We start from the raw sequence: 19,049 nt of genomic DNA on the forward strand, positions 1-19,049 counted from the left end.
TTTTTTATTGATGAAAAATGTATTTCTTTATTTCTTTATGTGAAATAATTATGGAAGATAAGCAGTCAGATCGGGGTGTCGCTTCAGAACGCAACAACTGACAGCACCTTGGGTCATCCCTTTGTCGCTGACAATGTACCACCTGTTGGTCTTTTCATCATAGCACTCCAGATTGCAGAATAAGCCGCCATTGTAGAAACCTCCAACCACATACAGCTGGTCCTCCAGCACTGCAATGCCGAAGTTTTTACGAGGGTGTAACATGGGAGCAACGTTGCGCCAGCGTCTTGTTCTTGGGTCATATGCGATGACACTACGCAACTGAGTGATACCGTTAAAGCCACCAACCTGTGCAGACAAAGGACTTGTTACAGTCTGTAACGTAAAAATGTTCTGTTGTAAAAAAGTAAATAGGTCTCCAGATTCCAAAATATCTGATTCTAGGGTAATTATAGAAATCACATTCCAATAACCCAGTACATGGTACTTGGAAAATAATACAGACTCCCAAATACAGGTACAGTAAACATTCCATGTTTGAATTTCTGTCCGTAATAAGAGTATGTTTTAAGCTCTTCTTACTACAAAGATTTCGTTATTGTAGGCGACCACGGCTCCCCCAGTCCTCCCGGTTTCCATGGGTGTGATCAGTGTCCACTGGTTGGTGTCAGGGTTGTAGGACTCAGCACATGACAGAGGTTCATCTTCAGTAAGACCACCACAAATGTACACCTAGAAATTAAAATCAAGTTTAAGTCAAAATTACTAGTTAGTTTGTTTGCTTGCTTGTTTTAATCAATTTTAAATCATGCCTTTTATCTGTTTTTGTTTCTAATGTCTCTGTAAAGCACTTTGAATCACCTTGTTGTTGAATTGTGCTATACAAATAAATTTGCCTTGCCTTGCCTTACTAGAATTAAATGTTTCAGCTTCCAGAAAAAACTTACAAACACTAAAAATGTCTGTGAAGGTTCTCAGTCATCCAGGTCATCGTATTCTAAGGAGCTTGGAAAGAAAAGCATCTGGACTTCTTTAAGTTGCTTGAAGACTTTTCACCTCTCATCCGAGAAGCTTCTTCAGATCTAAGAGTCAAATGGTGGAGAGTCCCAGATTTAAGCCCTGTGGGAGTTTCCCCCCAAGAGGGACAAAGGACCCCCTGATGATCCTCTACCTAATTACATGAGCCAAGGTGTGAAAGAGGGTGTGGGTCACAATCAGCCAGGGTTTCAGGTGAGCTCATTGTGAAACCTGGCCCCACCTTATCAAGCGAATTCCTGAGATCAGATGGCCCAGGATGTGAGTGGGCGTTAAGACGTCTGGGAAGGGAACTCAAAACTGGATTATAGATGGCAGACAGCTGGTGTCGTAAGCCACCGCCTCTGTTCAAAGATGGTCGCTCACAGTGGTCATAAATGGCTTCTTTCACTCCTCTTTCAAACAATCTGTCCTCCCTGTCCATAATGTGAACATTGGCATCCTCGAAAGAGTGACCTTTGTCCTTTAGATGCAGATGGACTGCTGAGTCTTGTCCCGTGGAGGTGGCTCTTCGATGTTGTGCCATGCGCTTGTGAAAAACTAAAAATGTTTTCATCAGATTTCTGTGTAGCTACTTTGCATAATAGTAGTAAAAATCTAAAAATGATGGTGTTATCCTAAAACATTTAGTTTTAGCAGAGGTTTGCTGCATTTATTTTCTGTATTTTGCAGACTTAAAAAATATGGATGCAGAAATTATAAAATTGCTATTTTTCACGATGTGAGGGTGAAGTAACCATAACCTTCTCCCTGAGCTGTTGGATTAATGGTAATAGAAATATTTAGCTTAAAAATAAAATATTATAAAACTGATACAATTCATAAACTATTCATATTTTCCACAGAAATGTCCAGTGATGATTAAGCCCTCAAGCTGAAAAGTACATTTGCAAATCAGTGCCATGTTAAGCAAAACAAATAAAACAGGAATAAAGAAATTGCCAAGCCATAATATTCTTTTTAAAAAAACATATGTTTACTGAGATTAAATTAACAAAGAGATCCCAACCGAACCAAAAAAAACCAAAACAATCCTTTGCAGGATTGTTATAAGTTTGCAAGAAAAAAAGTACCAACCAAGGAAAGAATGTCTTTCTCAATACTCATGACATAAATCTAAAATAAATAAATAAACATTCACTTTTTAAAAATTACTCCCATTGGCCAGCTTTATAAGACTATTAAAAAATGTTTTTTGCACAGAAACTCACAGAAAAGTAATATTTTACTGTGCTCTCATGTTCCAGTGCATAAATGCGTTGGTTGGCTGGCTCCAAAAGATAATAAATCCCCATATGTTGTAAATCCAACTACATAGCCTTAAAAATCATTTTTACAGCCAGACACAAAAGGCCAAAAAAAACCTAATCCATATGGATAGTGTCCTGGCTACAATTTGGGTTTGTGACTGCTTTGGGACGTGTACTGACAGATTAAGGCAGTGGCAGGTGCATTTCTAATGGAATTATGTGACTGTACATTTTATTGACGCAGCTTGTTAACCAAGGTTGTTAGCATTACCAGTTAACTTTGTCCACCACTTTCTCCACAAAACCAACATGGCAGAGATCTTCCACTACCTCAATTCCACTTACCTTGCCGTGTAGTGTTGCAGCACCAGCTTCTGCCCTGCGCTTGTGCATCGATGCAATCATAGTCCACTGGTTGGTGTCAGGCTCATATCGTTCTGCAGTTTTCAGTTTCTTTTGGTTTTGGCACCCGCCCATAGCATATATGCAGCCATTCAGTGTGGCCACACTGAGAAAGCCCCGCTCTTCATGCATCGGCCCCACCTCTGTCCAGGTTTGGCTGGTGAGGCTGAACCTTCTCACATGACGTGAATAGCTTGTGAAATCAAAACCTCCGATGCAATAGACACATCCATTGAGGTAAGCACAACCGTAGAATCCCAGAGAAGCATACCGTGTCCAGCTCAGCGGCACCCAGTGGTCAGCTCGGACATTGTACAACTCAATCTTGACACTTGGGAAATGACTCACCCATCCACCAACGGCCAATAAGACTTCAGACGGCAGGCGTGTTTGGGGCATAGGTCTCTCCACAATGGACTCATTTAGCATCTTCATGGCAGTGGTTACCATATCCATGCATGCCGGACTACTACTCACCACATCATTTCTGCTCACAGTGCCAACCAAGTACTCAGTGGGTATTAATAGTAGGCGGACCTGGATGAAAACAAGAATCATAAGGGGAAAAGGCAAGAAATACAACATTAGACTGTATATAAGAGTTGGATGTAGCCACCATGCCACCACCCATTAGTGAAGTATAGCACTATCCCTATAATCAAAATGTCATGGAATCACCCAGATAGCTATGGTAGCTCCTGGCATTGCCTCCAATCAGCTGTGGCATTGCCCTTAAAGACCCTGTAAAGAGCCACAGCATCACCTGCCAAACAGCAATGGCAGGTCATGGCATTACCTCCAAACAAGCAGTGGTGCCACAGTCAAGCTTCAATGCCATTATCTGAGCACTGAGTAACCTCCTGCTGTAGAAACAGGTCCCACAATGAGGGTGTGTCCTGTTGTAAATGCCTAAGGTCCAGTCAGTAAGTTCTGGCAGAACACGATGGGCATAGTCAACTTTTCTGTCAGAAAAGCTAAAGTGCAGTTCAGACACATTATCAATAATGCACTTCTGAAAGTACAAAACAACGGCCAGTTTTATCTGGACGCAAGTGTAAATAATACTTTTACAATTTATTAAGGACTAAATGATGAGCACCTTCTGATGCACACTCCCAAGTGAATTAGAAACACCCCACCCCCCCACCCCACCCCCCAATGTGATTAAGAATGAAGAAGAATGATTCCCCTACATTAACTCTATTACCAAGCCTTAAGTTTGAGTAATTCTGCCATTGCAATTTTAGCTTTTTACACGTCAGCCATAAAAGGCTGATGGGCGAGCAGGTGGGCGGCCTGGACACCCAACTCTGTAAACACAATAGTGTACAATCAAACTTCTTTTTTTTTTTTTGCATCAGGCATCAAGCTTATGTTTTATTTTTTATTCCCAATTCAAATTGCTACAGCGGAAGTTGCTTTCTATACTTTCAAACTGTACCATTCATTCAACAGCCCCTCACTGAGTAATAAACAAAATAAATGCACTTAGAGGTGCAATTAAATTGATATCCCATTTTCAGTTACCTGCTTGAGCAGTGCGGGCATGTCACACCCACGTTCCACAGGGGAATAGTTGATCCATCTGAGAATGGCCTCAAACACAGTGCTCTCCTGCTTCACATTGAGCTCATCATTCTCGATAAGATCTGATAGTTGCTGCACAGAGAGCTGAAGGAACTCCAAGGAGAGTGCACCAACCTCTTCAAAGTGATGGAGGATGTAGAGAAAGGCCTTTCCCCTGAGGTCAGGACAGTTGTGTAAGTGTGCCAGATTGTAGATACTGACGCAGTTATTTACACAAAGCTTCCTCTCCAGGAAGTCGCAGCAGGCTTGAATGACGCCAGTCACGATAAACTGGTCTGCTTCCGCCAACAGCTCCAGTACATTGTCCTCCGTCACCACAACAGATTGGGTGTAGGCATATTCCAAAATGAGGCTCATTGCTTTTGGAGACACAGTGGGGAAGTTGTAGATCTTGTTTGATGGTAGTGGTTTGTAGCAGAAGAGATCCCTGTGCAGATTCAGATCAGCATTTTCACATTGTCTCTCTGTCATGGAACTTAAAAAGTACCTGATGTCGTGCAGCTCATAGTTAAATAGCATTTGTATAATTTTTCAGCTGCATGCTTACTTGAGCAAACTGTGATCAAAGAGATATGAAATTAAAGTAACAAAAATCTAAAATGACTTGATTTCAAATGGGCAATCTCCTATTTAAGGTCATCTATTCAGACGTGCAGAAAAACATTCAGCATTGCTGCTATGTTTAGACAGACAGAAAGATATAGAGTTGTCTAGGCATTGTAGCAAATATTCCTATACAGTAACAGGGTTAGGGCGACAGGGGACAGCAGGCATTAAATAGCTGCAAATATAATAACTGAATTTCACATTATCAAATTTACTGACTAGACAGAATTGGAAAGAGCAGACATGTCCCAATGCAACAGAAATGGCATATCATTGGCCACCTCTCAGTCTGGCCCCAAATTGATTACCTGCCTATTTAGACATACAATTTCAGCTAAACTGGTGAAGGCACAGCTAATATCACCACTGATGTGGTCCTTTTGGTGCAGGCCAGTTTGTGCACAAATTTATTAGAACTGCTGCTGCTGTTGTCGTGCTGATGAAATATAATGAGAAAGCCAGTTTATAGCGTCTGTAATCTTTCAAACTACCTCTTAACGGCTCATTGTGGAGTCAAACACAAACCTACACTATATATGTATCCCAACAAACCTCCCAAAATAAATAACTAAATAAAAATACAGGACTGATTTTTTTCCCCCCTAAAAATTGCTCCAGAACATTTCTAGTGGTCAAAAAGTACAGTGTAACATTGAAACCTCCCAATACCTGCTGCACTGTGTTACATGAAAACTTTGAAGTAGGATAAATGCAGAACCAAACCACAGCCAAACAACACAGGTCTGCTCACCTGAAGTATGCACTGCAGTTACAGAGGATGATCCTGTGAATTTTAAACTCAACATCTCCAGCTCGGATCACAGAGTCACAAACCTGTCCATCCAGAAAAAGCTCCCTAAAGACGGTACTACGGGCGCTGGTCATTATTCAGATGTTACTCAAGATGTTTAAACTTCTAAAAAATCTCCTGTTTAGTGTTTTCCTTTAGAGATCTGCCTACAGTTTGTGAGGTACTTTGTCTAAATTACTGATTACGTTAACTTATGCTGCCTGGAAAGTGTCACTACTCTGTTTATATTTGAAAATCATAGTGCATCATTCCGTTAATTGACTGTGTGCACGTTAGCATATGCTACTTCCGGTGCGGAAACGCCTTTGGGGAGCTTTGTTTCCGGTGTCCTATTCGCACCTGGTTTATGGTCCAAAACAAGTTAAGCAAATGAATGAATCAAGCGGCAATTTACATTTCTATAGATGTCTTGGGCATTTACCCAATATATCTGTAAATGATGTTCATCGACTTGTTGATATTTTTTCCCTGCACCTCAGGGCAAAAGAGAAAAGGGATTCAAATGTTATATTTCTCAGCTGTCCCTCGTTTATCGCGGGTGTTATGTTCTAAAAATAACCAGCGATAGGTGAAATCAAGTAGCCAATTTTATTTTTTGACGGTGCAAAACGTTTCGTGGACATCGTGGACATACAGTACTGCACTTCAGAGTCACACTGCCAGCGATCGATGCAGCGATTCTGTACTGTACAGGAGAGACGTCACGGAGGAGATCGTCTGCAGCGATCAGGACACAATGTGACATAAAAAAAAAATAAGCATGCAAACTTGCACTAAAAAAATCTGCGAAACAGCGAGGTGAAAGGTGAACCGCGTTATTAGCGAGGGACCGCTGTAATTTTGAAGGTAAGTCACAACATACTCTTCGTAAATACTAATGTATAGAAACCGTTACCAGCAATCATTCATTTTTTGTGTGGCTTTTTTCAGGGTTTGTTAACATGCTGTGTAGGTGTGTACTTGACTAGCTGATCTCGACGTAATGGGGGGAACATCTGGTTTGACTGTTCTTCACCTGTAGTTTGAATGCTGAACATTTGCCTGTTTAAATCATGAGACCAGTCACTATACAGAGATGTGCTTCTGAATGTGGACGATGTGTCTTCTGCTGCAGTGATGCAGTTCTGCTTGTGTTGAGTGATGTAAACAACTGATCGATCTAAACTCTTTAAATGTCAAAATTGATCATTAGATTTTTTATGACACAACAGTGGTGAGTGTTCCCACCTTCTGCTCTTTGTAACTTAACGCGATCTTTCCGTTTTCGAGTTTTGGACATGATTTTGGAGGATATCTTCGCAGTAGCGATTGACCGCAAAGTCAAGCTACCGGAAATGTACAACCCCACATCCGGTCTCAAACCAGGGATTTAGCATTTTCTCGTACACAGGGTCAATTTGGTTCCACATATTTGTGTGAGCAAACATTCTCTGTCATGAACTTAAACAAGAACCGATTGAGATCAAGGATGAGTGACTCCCACTTGCGTGATATTTTATGCATCTCAACCACTGCCCTCCAAGCAGACCTAATTGCTTTACTAAACTCTAGATCTCAGTATCACCCCTCTCATTAGTCCAGGGATGCCCAAATTCTGTACTGGAGAGCTGCTATGCATGTTTTAGTTCTTTTTGGTTTAGCACAGTTGAATCAAATGAAGAGCAGGCCTCCAGGAGTGACATCCCTGCATTACTCATGTGTTTCTGAACAGTAAAAAGCATAAAGCATGCTAATGCAATACACAAAAGGAAACGTATTTTGTTAAACTCTTAAGATTTGGTTTTAACTGTTGGTGTTATGCTCTTAATTCATAGTTGAGTGTGTTGTGTACATATTGTGTAAATTTACAAATGTGTTTATTTCTTGCAGCAAGTGAACTTCCAGTTGTGCAATCTTCCAGTATGTGAAAAACTTTGGCTTCCTGAAAGGTCTTGTAAAAGTCAAAGGGCGAAATTCACTTTAAAAAAACTTTATTGATAACAGAACACTTTTCATTACTTATAAGGCCTGTTTAAATGTTCATTAGGCAAAGATATTGCAAACTCATGGAAATGTAGGGTATTCTATACAGTTTGTTCAATGTTGTCTGACTCTCCAGATATAAATGAAAGGCAGAATTGTGTCTTTAGAGTTGTAAATGCTTGCCTCAGTGTCTTTTATTTAGGTACATTTCTATTTTAAAAATAACGGGTAATTGTGACTATTAAAATTGTTCTTCATTATATTTTCATGTAACTTTGTTATGAAAAAAAAAGTCAAAAGGAACCATTGGCCCCCAGGCATCTTCACTTTATAAAATTTGGCCCTCTTTGCAAAAAGTTTGGACACCCCTGGCCTACATAATAAGAAGTACACACTTGGAGTTGTTTTTTTAAATTACTGCCTACTGGTGGTGGTCAGAGGGCCAGGTGGCGCTAGTGTCCGGCAGCCTCGCCTCTGTCAGTGCGCCCCAGGGTGGCTGTGGCTACAATGTAGCTTGCCATCACCAGTGTGTGAATGTGTGTGTGAATGGGTGGATGACTGGATATGTAAAGCGCTTTGGGGTCCTTAGGGACTAGTAAAGCGCTATATAAATACAGGCCATTTACCATTTACTAGGGCTGCCACGATTAGTCGACTAGTCACGATTACGTCGACTATCAAAATCGTCGAAGACTAATTTAATAGTTGACGTGTCGTTTGAAGCTTTGTACGGAGCCCCGCAGGGGACATGGGAGAAAAAAAAATTAAGACAGACTTTTGCGAGATCTCGCAAAAGTTGAATTCCAACAATGGCGGCAGCTACTTAGTTGTAATATTACTCTTTCTGGGTCACAAAATACACTTTTAAGATATTTTGAGGCGTGAATGTAGTTGTGTAAACGTCAGATACCTGCTCGGTTTACAAGACATCACATATTTGCAAAAGTGCTCCGACGTTTTTGGAGATCTGACACCCACTAGCTCGAAGCTAACGGGAGGTCGAGACCTACTACAGCCGGGAGGAACACCGCTTTCCCGGCACATCGTGCCTCGACCTCCCGGTCGGCTTCGAGCTGGCGGCCTCCGAAGAATGCGGCTAAAACTTTTGCGAGATCTCGCAAAAGTCTGTCTTAATTTTTTTTTCTCCCATGTCCCCTGCGGGGCTCCGTAGCTTTGTAAGATCCCAAAAGACACATGAATAAGTAGTAGGATTTGAGAGTGTAATAACGGACTGAAACAGAAGATGGCAGCACTGCATGTACAAGGACGCCAACTGCAGTGTTGCCAACTTAGCGACTTTGTCGCTATATTTAACGAGTTTTCAGACCCCCTTAGCGACTTTTTTTCTAAAAAGCGACTAGCGACAAATCTGGCGACTTTTTCTGGTATTATTGGAGACTTATTTATGACGACTTTTTGACGTGAAAACGCATATCGCTCTTACTCGCAACAGGCAGCGGTGCTACCTTGGGCACCTCACCCATGCCAAAGCGCTCACAGGCGGAGGATAGTCCTCCCCCAGCTGCTATCAGGGCAGGAGACCTGTGATATCATGAGACAACACCTGTGCGTCCAAACGGCAAATGAATCGCGCATGAGCGAAGCCGCTGCTCCCGCACTGACTGTAACGCAGTCAGTTCTTTTATCGTTATACTTTTTGTGGATCACAAGGTTTAAAACTACTTATCTCTCACACTAGAGCAAGAGCACTAGCTCGATAGCTAGCTGGGGTTCAAGGCTCGCTAGAGCCGGTGAGAACACCGGACTCCCGGCAAATCGTTTTCAAACCCACCGCCGTCTTTCGCTACTCAGGTTAAACATGATATCTAAGTCACTTAGATAACTTAAAAATGTTATTGTTTGGGTTTTTTCATTTGTTCCTGAGTAAATCGGTTTGGCTGAGATTAAAGTTATAATTTATACAGTCATTGGTTTTTACACAGCTGAATAAACGTCAACCAGACAACTGATCATCAGAAGTGTGAGATGCTCGAGAATATACTCTGGTGTCCTGTTATATTTTAGATAGCAAGGAGCAGACAGCTGATCATCAGAAGTGTGAGATGCTTGAGAATTTACTCCGGTGCCCTGTTATATTTTAGATAGCAAGGAGCAGACGGCTGAGTTTATTAAACTTCACCGAAACAATCTGCAAATTTAATTAAAATTTAATAAACTATCATCTTGTCTTTATTTTTTAGTTAGCACATACACTTAAAGCTGTAAGCTAATGATAGTTATATTAGAGCAGATGCATGCTGGTGCAGTAAGCTCTGTGTTGCATGATCTGATTAGTGGACTAATCGCAAAAATAATCGGTGACTAGTCGACTATCAAAATAAACGTTTGTGGCAGCCTTATTCGATACTGTCAGTCATGAAATTCTAATAAAAATAATGGAAAGTATGGGTTTAGGGGAGTGGTTTTGGGCTGATAAAAAGCTATGTAGTGAATATGCAACAATATGTACAAATAAATGAGTAGGAATCTAAATTGATGGATGTTGCTTGTGACATACCTCAAAGATCAGTATTAGGTCCAAAAGAATTCATGGATTCTTTATTGTCATTCGCATCACATGTTTACATGAGGTGTAACGAAAATTACGTGCACGTGGTCCCGGAGCGAAAGAAACAGAGTAACGAAGAAACAGAATAAAAAGAAAACAGAATAACAAGTAATAAGTATTTCAAATAAATCTATGCAATATATCGGGTGTGACTGCTTTTATTTTCTATTTCTGGTACAATACTAGCCTGCAAGCAGGAAAGAAATGATAAGGCAGGGAGTACATGTAACATTATGAGAAAACAGTGCTGAGCATGCTTCTGACTACTAACAACAGGCCAAACCATGGTCTCACACTGCCACCTACTGGTACAAAAATGGAGCATCAGCTACAAATATCCCAGACTAGTTACCAGGTCTATAGTTAAAACTAGTTAATTTAGAGGATTTTCAAAAGAAAATATCACTTACATTTAAAGTAAAATAGCTTAAATATAAGTTAATTCACATAAGTGTGATTAGACGTTAGTGGCTATCACACACACACACGTTCATACTGTTGCTCTTTGATTAGATAACTCTATGGCTGCTGTCAATATACAGGCGAAGCTTACGGGTTATGCAGCCAACTTTGTAAGTTGGATCATTAAGTCTATGAATCACCCTGTTAAGCACAAAAAGGTGCTTACACAACTGAAAAAATCTGCTATGTCTTTTCCACAGGGGACTCACCTTTGTATAGCAGACCGATATAGATTGAAGACTGGTTGGGTTGGCCAAATAGTCCATTCCAACTTTAACTCTAAGACAGAGGGGTGGCCATCCTTATGGGTAAAAACGTCCCATTTCCTGTATCAACCATTTTATCTGATCCTATGGGTCCTTATTATGGGTCCGTATTACTGTGGTTGGCCAACATTATGGACTTTATGGACAACTTTATGAACTGATTTAAGCCAACATTTACGCCCCCAAATGGGATGATGAAACCTTAATTGTCTATTAATTCTCGTGAATTCTGGATATGACAACACACAATCTCATTTTAGCTGGAGGTACAAGCTGTGTGCTCTCTAACCTAGAAAGAAGCTCTAATAAGGATACTCATCCAGGGCATGCTCCGACTATATTCCTGTCCACAAAATGTTCTATTGGATAAATTCATTTGTCACTGATAAATGTCCTCTTCCACTTATTGAAACTTGCAATTATCAATCTATTGTTATTTCAGATCATACCCCCCTATTGATGAGATGGGGGTTGGATGCCTCACAGCCCTCCGCCTCTGGCAGTGGCCCTTTCTACTAAGGAGGCAAGAGTTCTGCATGTCCTGGTGACCCTCCACCTGTTTCACAGGTGGGTGCAGCCTGATCTATCTAGTGAAAGTCTAGACAGACCAGACCAGCTCAACCACACAGACACTTCCTACCTGATTTGAGGACAAAAGCAGAGTATGCAATATGTGGGACACACACACACACACACACACACACACACACACACACACACACACACACACACACACACACAGATCAGTTGAAAGGGACAGAAGAAATGGCAAAAGTGAGAATATCTCACACACACACAACAGAGGGGGAAGAGATAGAGAAATTGGCAAATGTGAGATCATGCTAAGCAGCTTGAACTGAAAGTGACTGGAAATGTTTACGTTAGATCAGCCACCCATCCATTCTCTGCTGTGTTTCTTTTCCAGTGTCACAGGGCAGCTCGAGCCTATCCCAGCTATCTTAGGGCGAGAAGCAGGGTGCACCCTCGACAGGTCACCAGTCTGTTACAGGGCTAACACATAGACGCAGAAAACCATTCGCACCTATCACCAATTTATACTCTTCAATTACCTATTGCCACTAACTGCAGGTCGTTGGACTGTGGCAGGAAGCCGAAGTACAAGGAAAGAACCCACGCAAAAACAGGAAGAACATTCAAACTCCACACAGAGCGACGGTAGAGCTGAACTCAAGACCTTCTTCCTGTGCGGTAACGGTGCTAACCACTGTGCCGCCCGCGTGTGAGCAACCGTCTCCCAGAAATTTAAAAAAGTTCAGTTACTTTCTTTCAAGCTGCTTACACTACATTAACTTTTGTTTTTACACAATCTCAGAAGAGGAGAGCCACTGAGGGAACGCCTTCCGCCCTCCAACGCCTCCACCGTGACCTCCACTTCTGACAGGAATTGCCCACAGATCAAGCATGGAGTGTGCCTGAATGGACATACAGAACTCCAAGGTTCGGCCCAGTGTTGAGGGTTTTCCCAAAGGAGAGGGCCCGGCGGGCGGTGCCTCACAGCCCTCTGCCTCTGGGAGTGGCCCCTTTCTACTAAGGAGGCAAGAGGTGGCCAGGAGTCTGTCAGCAAGTTCTGCATGTCCTGGTGACCCTCCACCTGTTTCACAGGTGGGTGCAGCCTGATCTATCTAGTGAAAGTCTAGACAGACCAGACCAGCTCAACCACACAGACACTTCCTACCTGATTTGAGGACAAAAGCAGAGTATGCAATATGTGGGACAAACACACACACACACACACACACACACACACACACACACACACACACACACACACACACACACACAGATCAGTTGAAAGGGACAGAAGAAATGGCAAAAGTGAGAATATCTCACACACACACAACAGAGGGGGAAGAGATAGAGAAATTGGCAAATGTGAGATCATGCTAAGCAGCTTGAACTGAAAGTGACTGGAAATGTTTACGTTTGATCAGCCACCCATCCATTCTCTGCTGTGTTTCTTTTCCAGTGTCACAGGGCAGCTCGAGCCTATCCCAGCTATCTTAGGGCGAGAAGCAGGGTACACCCTCGACAGGTCACCAGTCTGTTACAGGGCTAACACAGATACAGACAACCCTAGACACTTAAGAGCATTTCAGAGTTTCTCCACAAACTAGGATTTTGGAAAGAGGCCGGAGCACGTGGAGTGAACCCCCACAAACACTTTGAGGACATGAGAAGTCCATACAGAAAGACCTCAGCCTGATAGTGGAGTTGAACTCAGGACCTTCTTGCTGTGCGGGCAACTATATTAACCACTGTGCCACCGTGTTGCCCTTGTTTGTTCACCCGTCAATGAATTCATTTACTTCATTACTAAGCTTCTTACCTTTACACATGCACCCACACACAGGGGAAAGAGATAGAGGAAATGGCAAATATTAGATGATAATCTCTCTCTCACTCACACACACAAGACAAGGGGAGAGAGAAAGAAGAAATGACAAATGTGAGATCATCGCACGCGCACACACACACACACTCAAAAACACACAAGCACACAAACAGACACACACAGGGGATAGAGATAGAGGAAACGGCAAATGTGAGATCAAGCTAAGCAGGTTGAATCAAAAGTGACTGGACATATTTACGTTTGATCAACGGTCTCCAAAATGTGAGTGAAGTTGGCCCCCCCACCTTCTTCAAATCCAACAAAAGTGGTATCAAACGTTTGTGCTACGTTTGTGCTGCAAAAATTTTCGTTTGTGCTGCTATCATTTTAAAGATATTAATAAAAATTTCTAGAGGTCATCAGAGGTCAACCAGCCCCCTCATATTAATGGAATCAAACAAAATTGGTGTCAATCAGTTGTGCTATGTTTGTGCTGGTTTGTGCTCCTAAAATTGTTGTTTGTGCCGCTATCATTTTAAAAATATTAATAAAACAACGTCTTGATGCGTGCTTAATCATCCGGGTAAGTAAATTCCAAAAGGTTGATTCTGTTCATCCGGACACTTTCAGTGGGAGAAACGTTTCGTCACTCATCCAAGTGACTTCTTCAGTCTCAGCTGACTGCAGTTTTCCCCAATCTTATAAACAGTACATTTGACCTTTACATTTTCATTAATGTCTTTGAAAACAGAAGCAGCACAAACGATGATTTATGCTGACACGAGGAAATCAGATCGTCCTATACTGATATGTGTGTGAGCACATGGTTCCTGACAGTTATTTTGTATCCGTAATCATAATGCAACAATCAAAAAGAGAGGTGTTTGGATAAACTGTTATTTATTTTCAGGCTGTTTTTTCAAGATCCAGTGCATTTAACAGTGCATTGAAACATTTGATGCTGTGACGCAAAATTACCTAAACACCAATGAAAGGGTAATCAGAAACTTACAAAGTAGCCAGTAATCCTGGTGATGACTCGTGTGAACTTAAATCTTCTAGAAAAATATATGTGACCCTAGGACTTGTCATAGGATGCCAATTTAGCCTGCAGCCTGAAAATAGAGCATAAAATGTAAATCATGGATGGAAGGTTACATCGGACACCAAAAAGCATGTATTCATGCACCGCAGACGAGCTTTTCTACACTTCACCCAGACAAGCTGTATTTAAAACCACTAATGTCAGAACCAGTCATAACGTACTGCATGTAATGTGCCTAACACAGATCATCTCCTGTCTTTTGCCATGTGTGTGAAAGGGCCACAATGTCTAGCGTTCATGACAGAAAATGGCATCACACCAATCTTATATTTACCAAATTACATTCAATCTATAATTTTTGAGAAGGTTCATGACATGTAGGTAAAATATTTTCCTCTACAAAACTCTAAATGTCCTTTGGCATCTTTGCTTTTTTTAAAAAATTAGCATACATCTTTAAATTAAATCAAAAGTAAGAAATATATGAAACTGATGTTAACGAGGCAGCTAGTGACTAGCTGAATAAAAAAAGTGCTGATGAGTCTTTGCGGTCACATGAGGCTCAGCTGAAGGAGATGGTGAGGAAAAGGTAACGGAAGGAGAGATGATGCAGAAAGGCACAGAGTAGGTTTCCTCCATTGTGTCTTCACTCCTGCAGTTTGAACTGGAAAGAACTGGTGCTCCATTTGGTTGTGTCACAGTCAAGCATGGTGCGCTCTGTGAAGATCACATTCCCTTCTGCATCTATCAGGATAATTGTATTGGTTCTGAATGGATAACAATACAGAGAAGAAAACAATTGTAAATTTAATATCTAATAAGTATGACAGTGGTTATGAAAAGTCACTTTTCAGACACTGTTTGCCGCTGCCCTGCTAAATGATGTTTTGATAGCTTTGGAAAGGACTAACCCTCTGACCTTTTGGCTACAAGAGAGTGTCTGTACCCAATAATCCAGTGTTTCATTGCTGTGGAGGATTGATTACACTGGGGATTTTTTGTGTGTGCCAAGAGTTCACTGTTCTGTGATATTGCTGTCTAGCACAGTAGTGTAGGTGGAGTTTGGGTGCCCCCTCGAATCCAAGAAATATATTATTATTTGAGGTCTGTCAATTCAAAGCTGCTTTTTACCTGTCCATTTGGAGACAGTAAAAACTAATATTCTTAAAATTCTATTCCTAAAATTAAAATCACAATTCAATTTCAAGTTAATAATATACAATCTTTTGATTTGACTAAAGCAGAACAATATTTAAAGAAATTTAAAAGGCCTTCTGGGTTTTGTTTGTTTGTTTGTTTTTTTGCTGTATTATGCTTTTAAAAACATCAAAATCCACAGTCAGATTACAACAAAAACAAACAAGAAGCACTCTGAGAGCGCAAATTGTATTCAATTCAATTCAATTTTATTTATATAGCGCCAAATCACAACAAAAGTCGCCTCAAGGTGCTTCATAGATATAGAGAAAACCCCAACAATCATATGACCCCCTATGAGCAAGCACTTTGGCGACAGTGGGAAGGAAAAACTCCCTTTTAACAGGAAGAAACCTCTGACAGAACCAGGCTCAGGGAGGGGCGGGGCCATCTGCTGCGACCGGTTGGGCTGAGAGAAGGAAGACAGGATAAAAGATTGTATTTTATCTCTATTAATATTCATTGCAGATGCAGATATGGAAAGCTGGAGTCTGTGTCGGGATCACCAAGTAGCTGTTCCTGGTTCTTGGTTCTCCGGCTGTTGTACCTGTGTAGTTGGTGCACTGTCCCACAACATCACTCATGCTCAAGATTTACACAGGGCCAGATACCTACATTCAAGCTACCTTCTCGTAACAGCACAGTGATACAGAATTTTAGGATTTGTTTTAATAATGCACAAAAGTATTACAACTTAACTCTTAAAAATGTTAATCAAGAAACTGGGTTTTATGACGTGCAGCATGTCATAGCACGTAAAGCACGTGCAGTGCTTTAATTTGCTTCTCTTGCTATCTATGCATTTTTTCTGATACCTTCACAGGTGTTGAATAAACAAATGTTTGACCCTCACACAGAGCAGCTGTGCACGTCAAATAATGAGAAGTGCCACAACTTTCAATGTGTTAATGCATCAACTTCACTTGCAGCACAGGTGGTGGACTTTAAAGAAGGGTAACAAGATTGAATACACGGTTGTGCAACAATGCTGATGAAGTGAAGAAGCTTCTCGGATGAGAGGTGAAACGTCTTCAAGCAACTTAAAGAAGTCCAGACGCTTTTCTTTACAAGCTCCTTTGACTACGATGACCTGAATGACTGAGAACCTTCACAGACAACAATGCTGATTCTGTAGTTTATTGTATGACACCGTTATGTTTCCTTTACATGAACTGTGGGCAGTAGTAGCACTGATGTTGGTCGCTATGGTATTTGTAACTGTGGGTGTTCCTGTAGGGCTACGCGTGAGAATTCACAAATGTGCTGTTGCAACTTCCTCAAAAGCTGCAGTTGCTGCAGCCTCTGAGAAATGCTCACAGATTGATAGGTATGTTATGGAGCCTCGCAAGGCACATTGAAGAAAAAAAATTTGAACATGTATTTTGCGAGATGAAGATAGTGCTCAGTGGAAGGGGAAACACTCGTGGCTAGGTGTACTTTGATCTGGTGGTCTTTGTTGCATTCATTAACAACCAGCTGCAGTACTCTGTACAGCTTTACAGGTATTGATGGAAGCATGATAAATGCAAAGAAAAAAACTCTCAAGATCTTGCAAAACATTTGTGGGATCTTGCAAAAGTAAGTTTTGACAGAATTTGTTCTGTTTAGTGTGGTGCACAATAGCAATTTTCTAAGATCACACTTTAGCAATAAATTGACTTTGTGAAGTCCTTTATCATTCTTATTGTCATGGGCATATCCTATTATCTTTTTTCTATACATTAGATTTTATTTGTTGTCCCGTATACCAATTTGTCATTCTTTGTGAAATGCAGATGCATAAAACAGTTCTATGCAAAACATGCATGCTACTTTCATGCTGCACATTCTACAACAAACACTTATTTTGTGTGCATTTGTCTCTTTCAAACAGGTGCCGGTCCTCACCTCTGCAGTGCTGCCGTCTCCTGTAGCGCTGCATGGTTCTAAGCTAAGTTTCCTTTCCTTTTTCTGTTCTCTTAGATTTGTCCTCAGGTTTGAAGTGTCTGTGTTGTGCAGCTGGTCTGATCTGTCTCTAGACAGTTCAGGCTGCACCCACTAGTTCAATGGTGGAGGCTCACAGCGACATACTCAACACACAAGTTTCTGAACTCTGCATGAGGGTTTCTCCGACGAAGTGAGGGCCGTGAGGCACAGCTCCCCGTCCCCCGGTGACCCTGCTAGGTCCACCTTCTTAGGGAAACCCTCTGCAGAGGAGCTGACAGAGCCAGGAACTTGTGAGTTGTGTGTGTCCACTCAGGCATCATTCATGCTTGTTCTGTAGGTAGTTCCTGTCAGAAGGAGGAGGCGCAGCAGAAGCGTCGGGGGGCGGAAGACGGTGCCTCAGTGCCTCTCTCCTTCTGACATTGTTAAAGAAAACACAACAAATTTATAATTATTTAGATATTTACATGTAGGTAATGTCCTCAAGTTCTGTATAACCACTTTTTCCTCTCTCTGTGTTTGTTTCTCGTTCGTTGTTGTGTGTGTTTGTGTGCATTTGTCTCTTTCAAACAGGTGCCGGTCCTCACCTCTGCAGTGCTGCCGTCTCCTGTAGCGCTGCATGGTTCTAAGCTAAGTTTCCTTTCCTTTTTCTGTTCTCTTAGATTTGTCCTCAGGTTTGAAGTGTCTGTGTTGTGCAGCTGGTCTGGTCTGTCGCTATAACGCGGCCTCGCTGTTTCGCACATTTTTTTTGTGCAAGTTTGCATGCTTTTTTTTTTTTTTGCGCACAGCGCTTTGTGTTCTGCGTCCTGATTGGCTTCAGACTATTGTTGATCTCCTCCGTGCCGTCTCTCCTGTGCAGTACAGAATCGCTGATTCATTGATTCATTAATGATTCATTGATGTTGAATTATCTCTCAGCTGCTCTGTTCTCATGTGCTGGACCTGAAAACACGGTTTGATCTTTGGTTTCTGTAATACTGGACTTATTTGTCTACGAAGGTTTGAGCTTTGAGAGCTTAAACAGGAGAGAAACGTGTGAAAATGTTCATGTCGGTCTGAGTGTATAAAGTGTGTAGTGACGGGTTTTACAGCCTTAAAACATTGATAATAACTGTGAAAAATAAAGTTGGCTACTTCAGATTTCACCAATCGCAGGTTATTTTTAGAACGTAACTCCCGCGATAAACGAGGGAGCGCTGTTTACAGATACTGAGAAGTATAAAATCTGAATCCTTTCTCTCGTTTGCTCTGAGGCGCGGGGGGGAAATATCGACAAGTCGATCAACATCATCTACAGATACATTCGACATCTCGAAAAATGTAAATTGCCACTTGATTCGTCCATTTGGTTGAAAAACCCGACCGTGAACAAGGAGCGAATATCACACCGGAAACTAAGCGCTATGCGCCGGAAGTAGCATATGCTAAGGCGCACACAGGTCTAAGTTATAGGTCTAAGTTCCCCATAATGCACTGGGTGTTTCTTCTTCACTCAACATGTGTTAGTAGACCTCTCTGCATTCAGCCCGTCTGCCCCTCATCTATCGATGGATGTTTGTTAGAGGCTTTGGGTCCCACTGT

The 19,049-nt window shown here is 41.6% G+C and overlaps 1 protein-coding gene and 2 long non-coding RNA genes across 4 annotated transcripts; 1 reads left to right on the forward strand and 2 right to left on the reverse strand.

Moving 5' to 3' along the window:
* LOC146696363 (kelch-like protein 10) lies at window positions 1–5,948 on the reverse strand. Its single transcript, XM_085474478.1, has 5 exons — window positions 5,632–5,948; window positions 4,215–4,701; window positions 2,631–3,224; window positions 583–732; window positions 1–348 (listed from the first exon to the last, which is right to left on the reverse strand). The coding sequence occupies exons 1-5, from the start codon at window positions 5,763–5,765 to the stop codon at window positions 49–51; spliced, it is 1,665 nt and encodes a 554-aa protein (XP_085330604.1). The 5' UTR covers window positions 5,766–5,948; the 3' UTR covers window positions 1–48.
* A 73-nt stretch (window positions 5,949–6,021) lies between these two features.
* Window positions 6,022–13,453, forward strand: LOC146696364 (uncharacterized). 2 transcript variants are annotated; one of them, XR_014923230.1, is made up of 4 exons: window positions 6,022–6,537; window positions 11,393–11,517; window positions 12,040–12,190; window positions 12,284–13,453. It is a non-coding gene; the product is annotated as an uncharacterized LOC146696364 (long non-coding RNA). The 2 variants fall into 2 exon arrangements; XR_014923231.1 differs by lacking the exon at window positions 12,040–12,190.
* Window positions 13,454–14,233: 780 nt separating this feature from the next.
* LOC146696365 (uncharacterized) lies at window positions 14,234–17,506 on the reverse strand. Its single transcript, XR_014923232.1, has 2 exons — window positions 17,433–17,506; window positions 14,234–15,115 (listed from the first exon to the last, which is right to left on the reverse strand). It is a non-coding gene; the product is annotated as an uncharacterized LOC146696365 (long non-coding RNA).
* Window positions 17,507–19,049: the final 1,543 nt, after the last annotated feature.

The sequence above is a fragment of the Copadichromis virginalis genome, linkage group LG12, assembly GCF_057382275.1.
Source record: "Copadichromis virginalis isolate Kocher_CV1m ecotype Utaka linkage group LG12, C_Virginalis_male_GT1.1, whole genome shotgun sequence".
Classification (NCBI taxonomy): Eukaryota; Metazoa; Chordata; class Actinopteri; order Cichliformes; family Cichlidae; genus Copadichromis; species Copadichromis virginalis.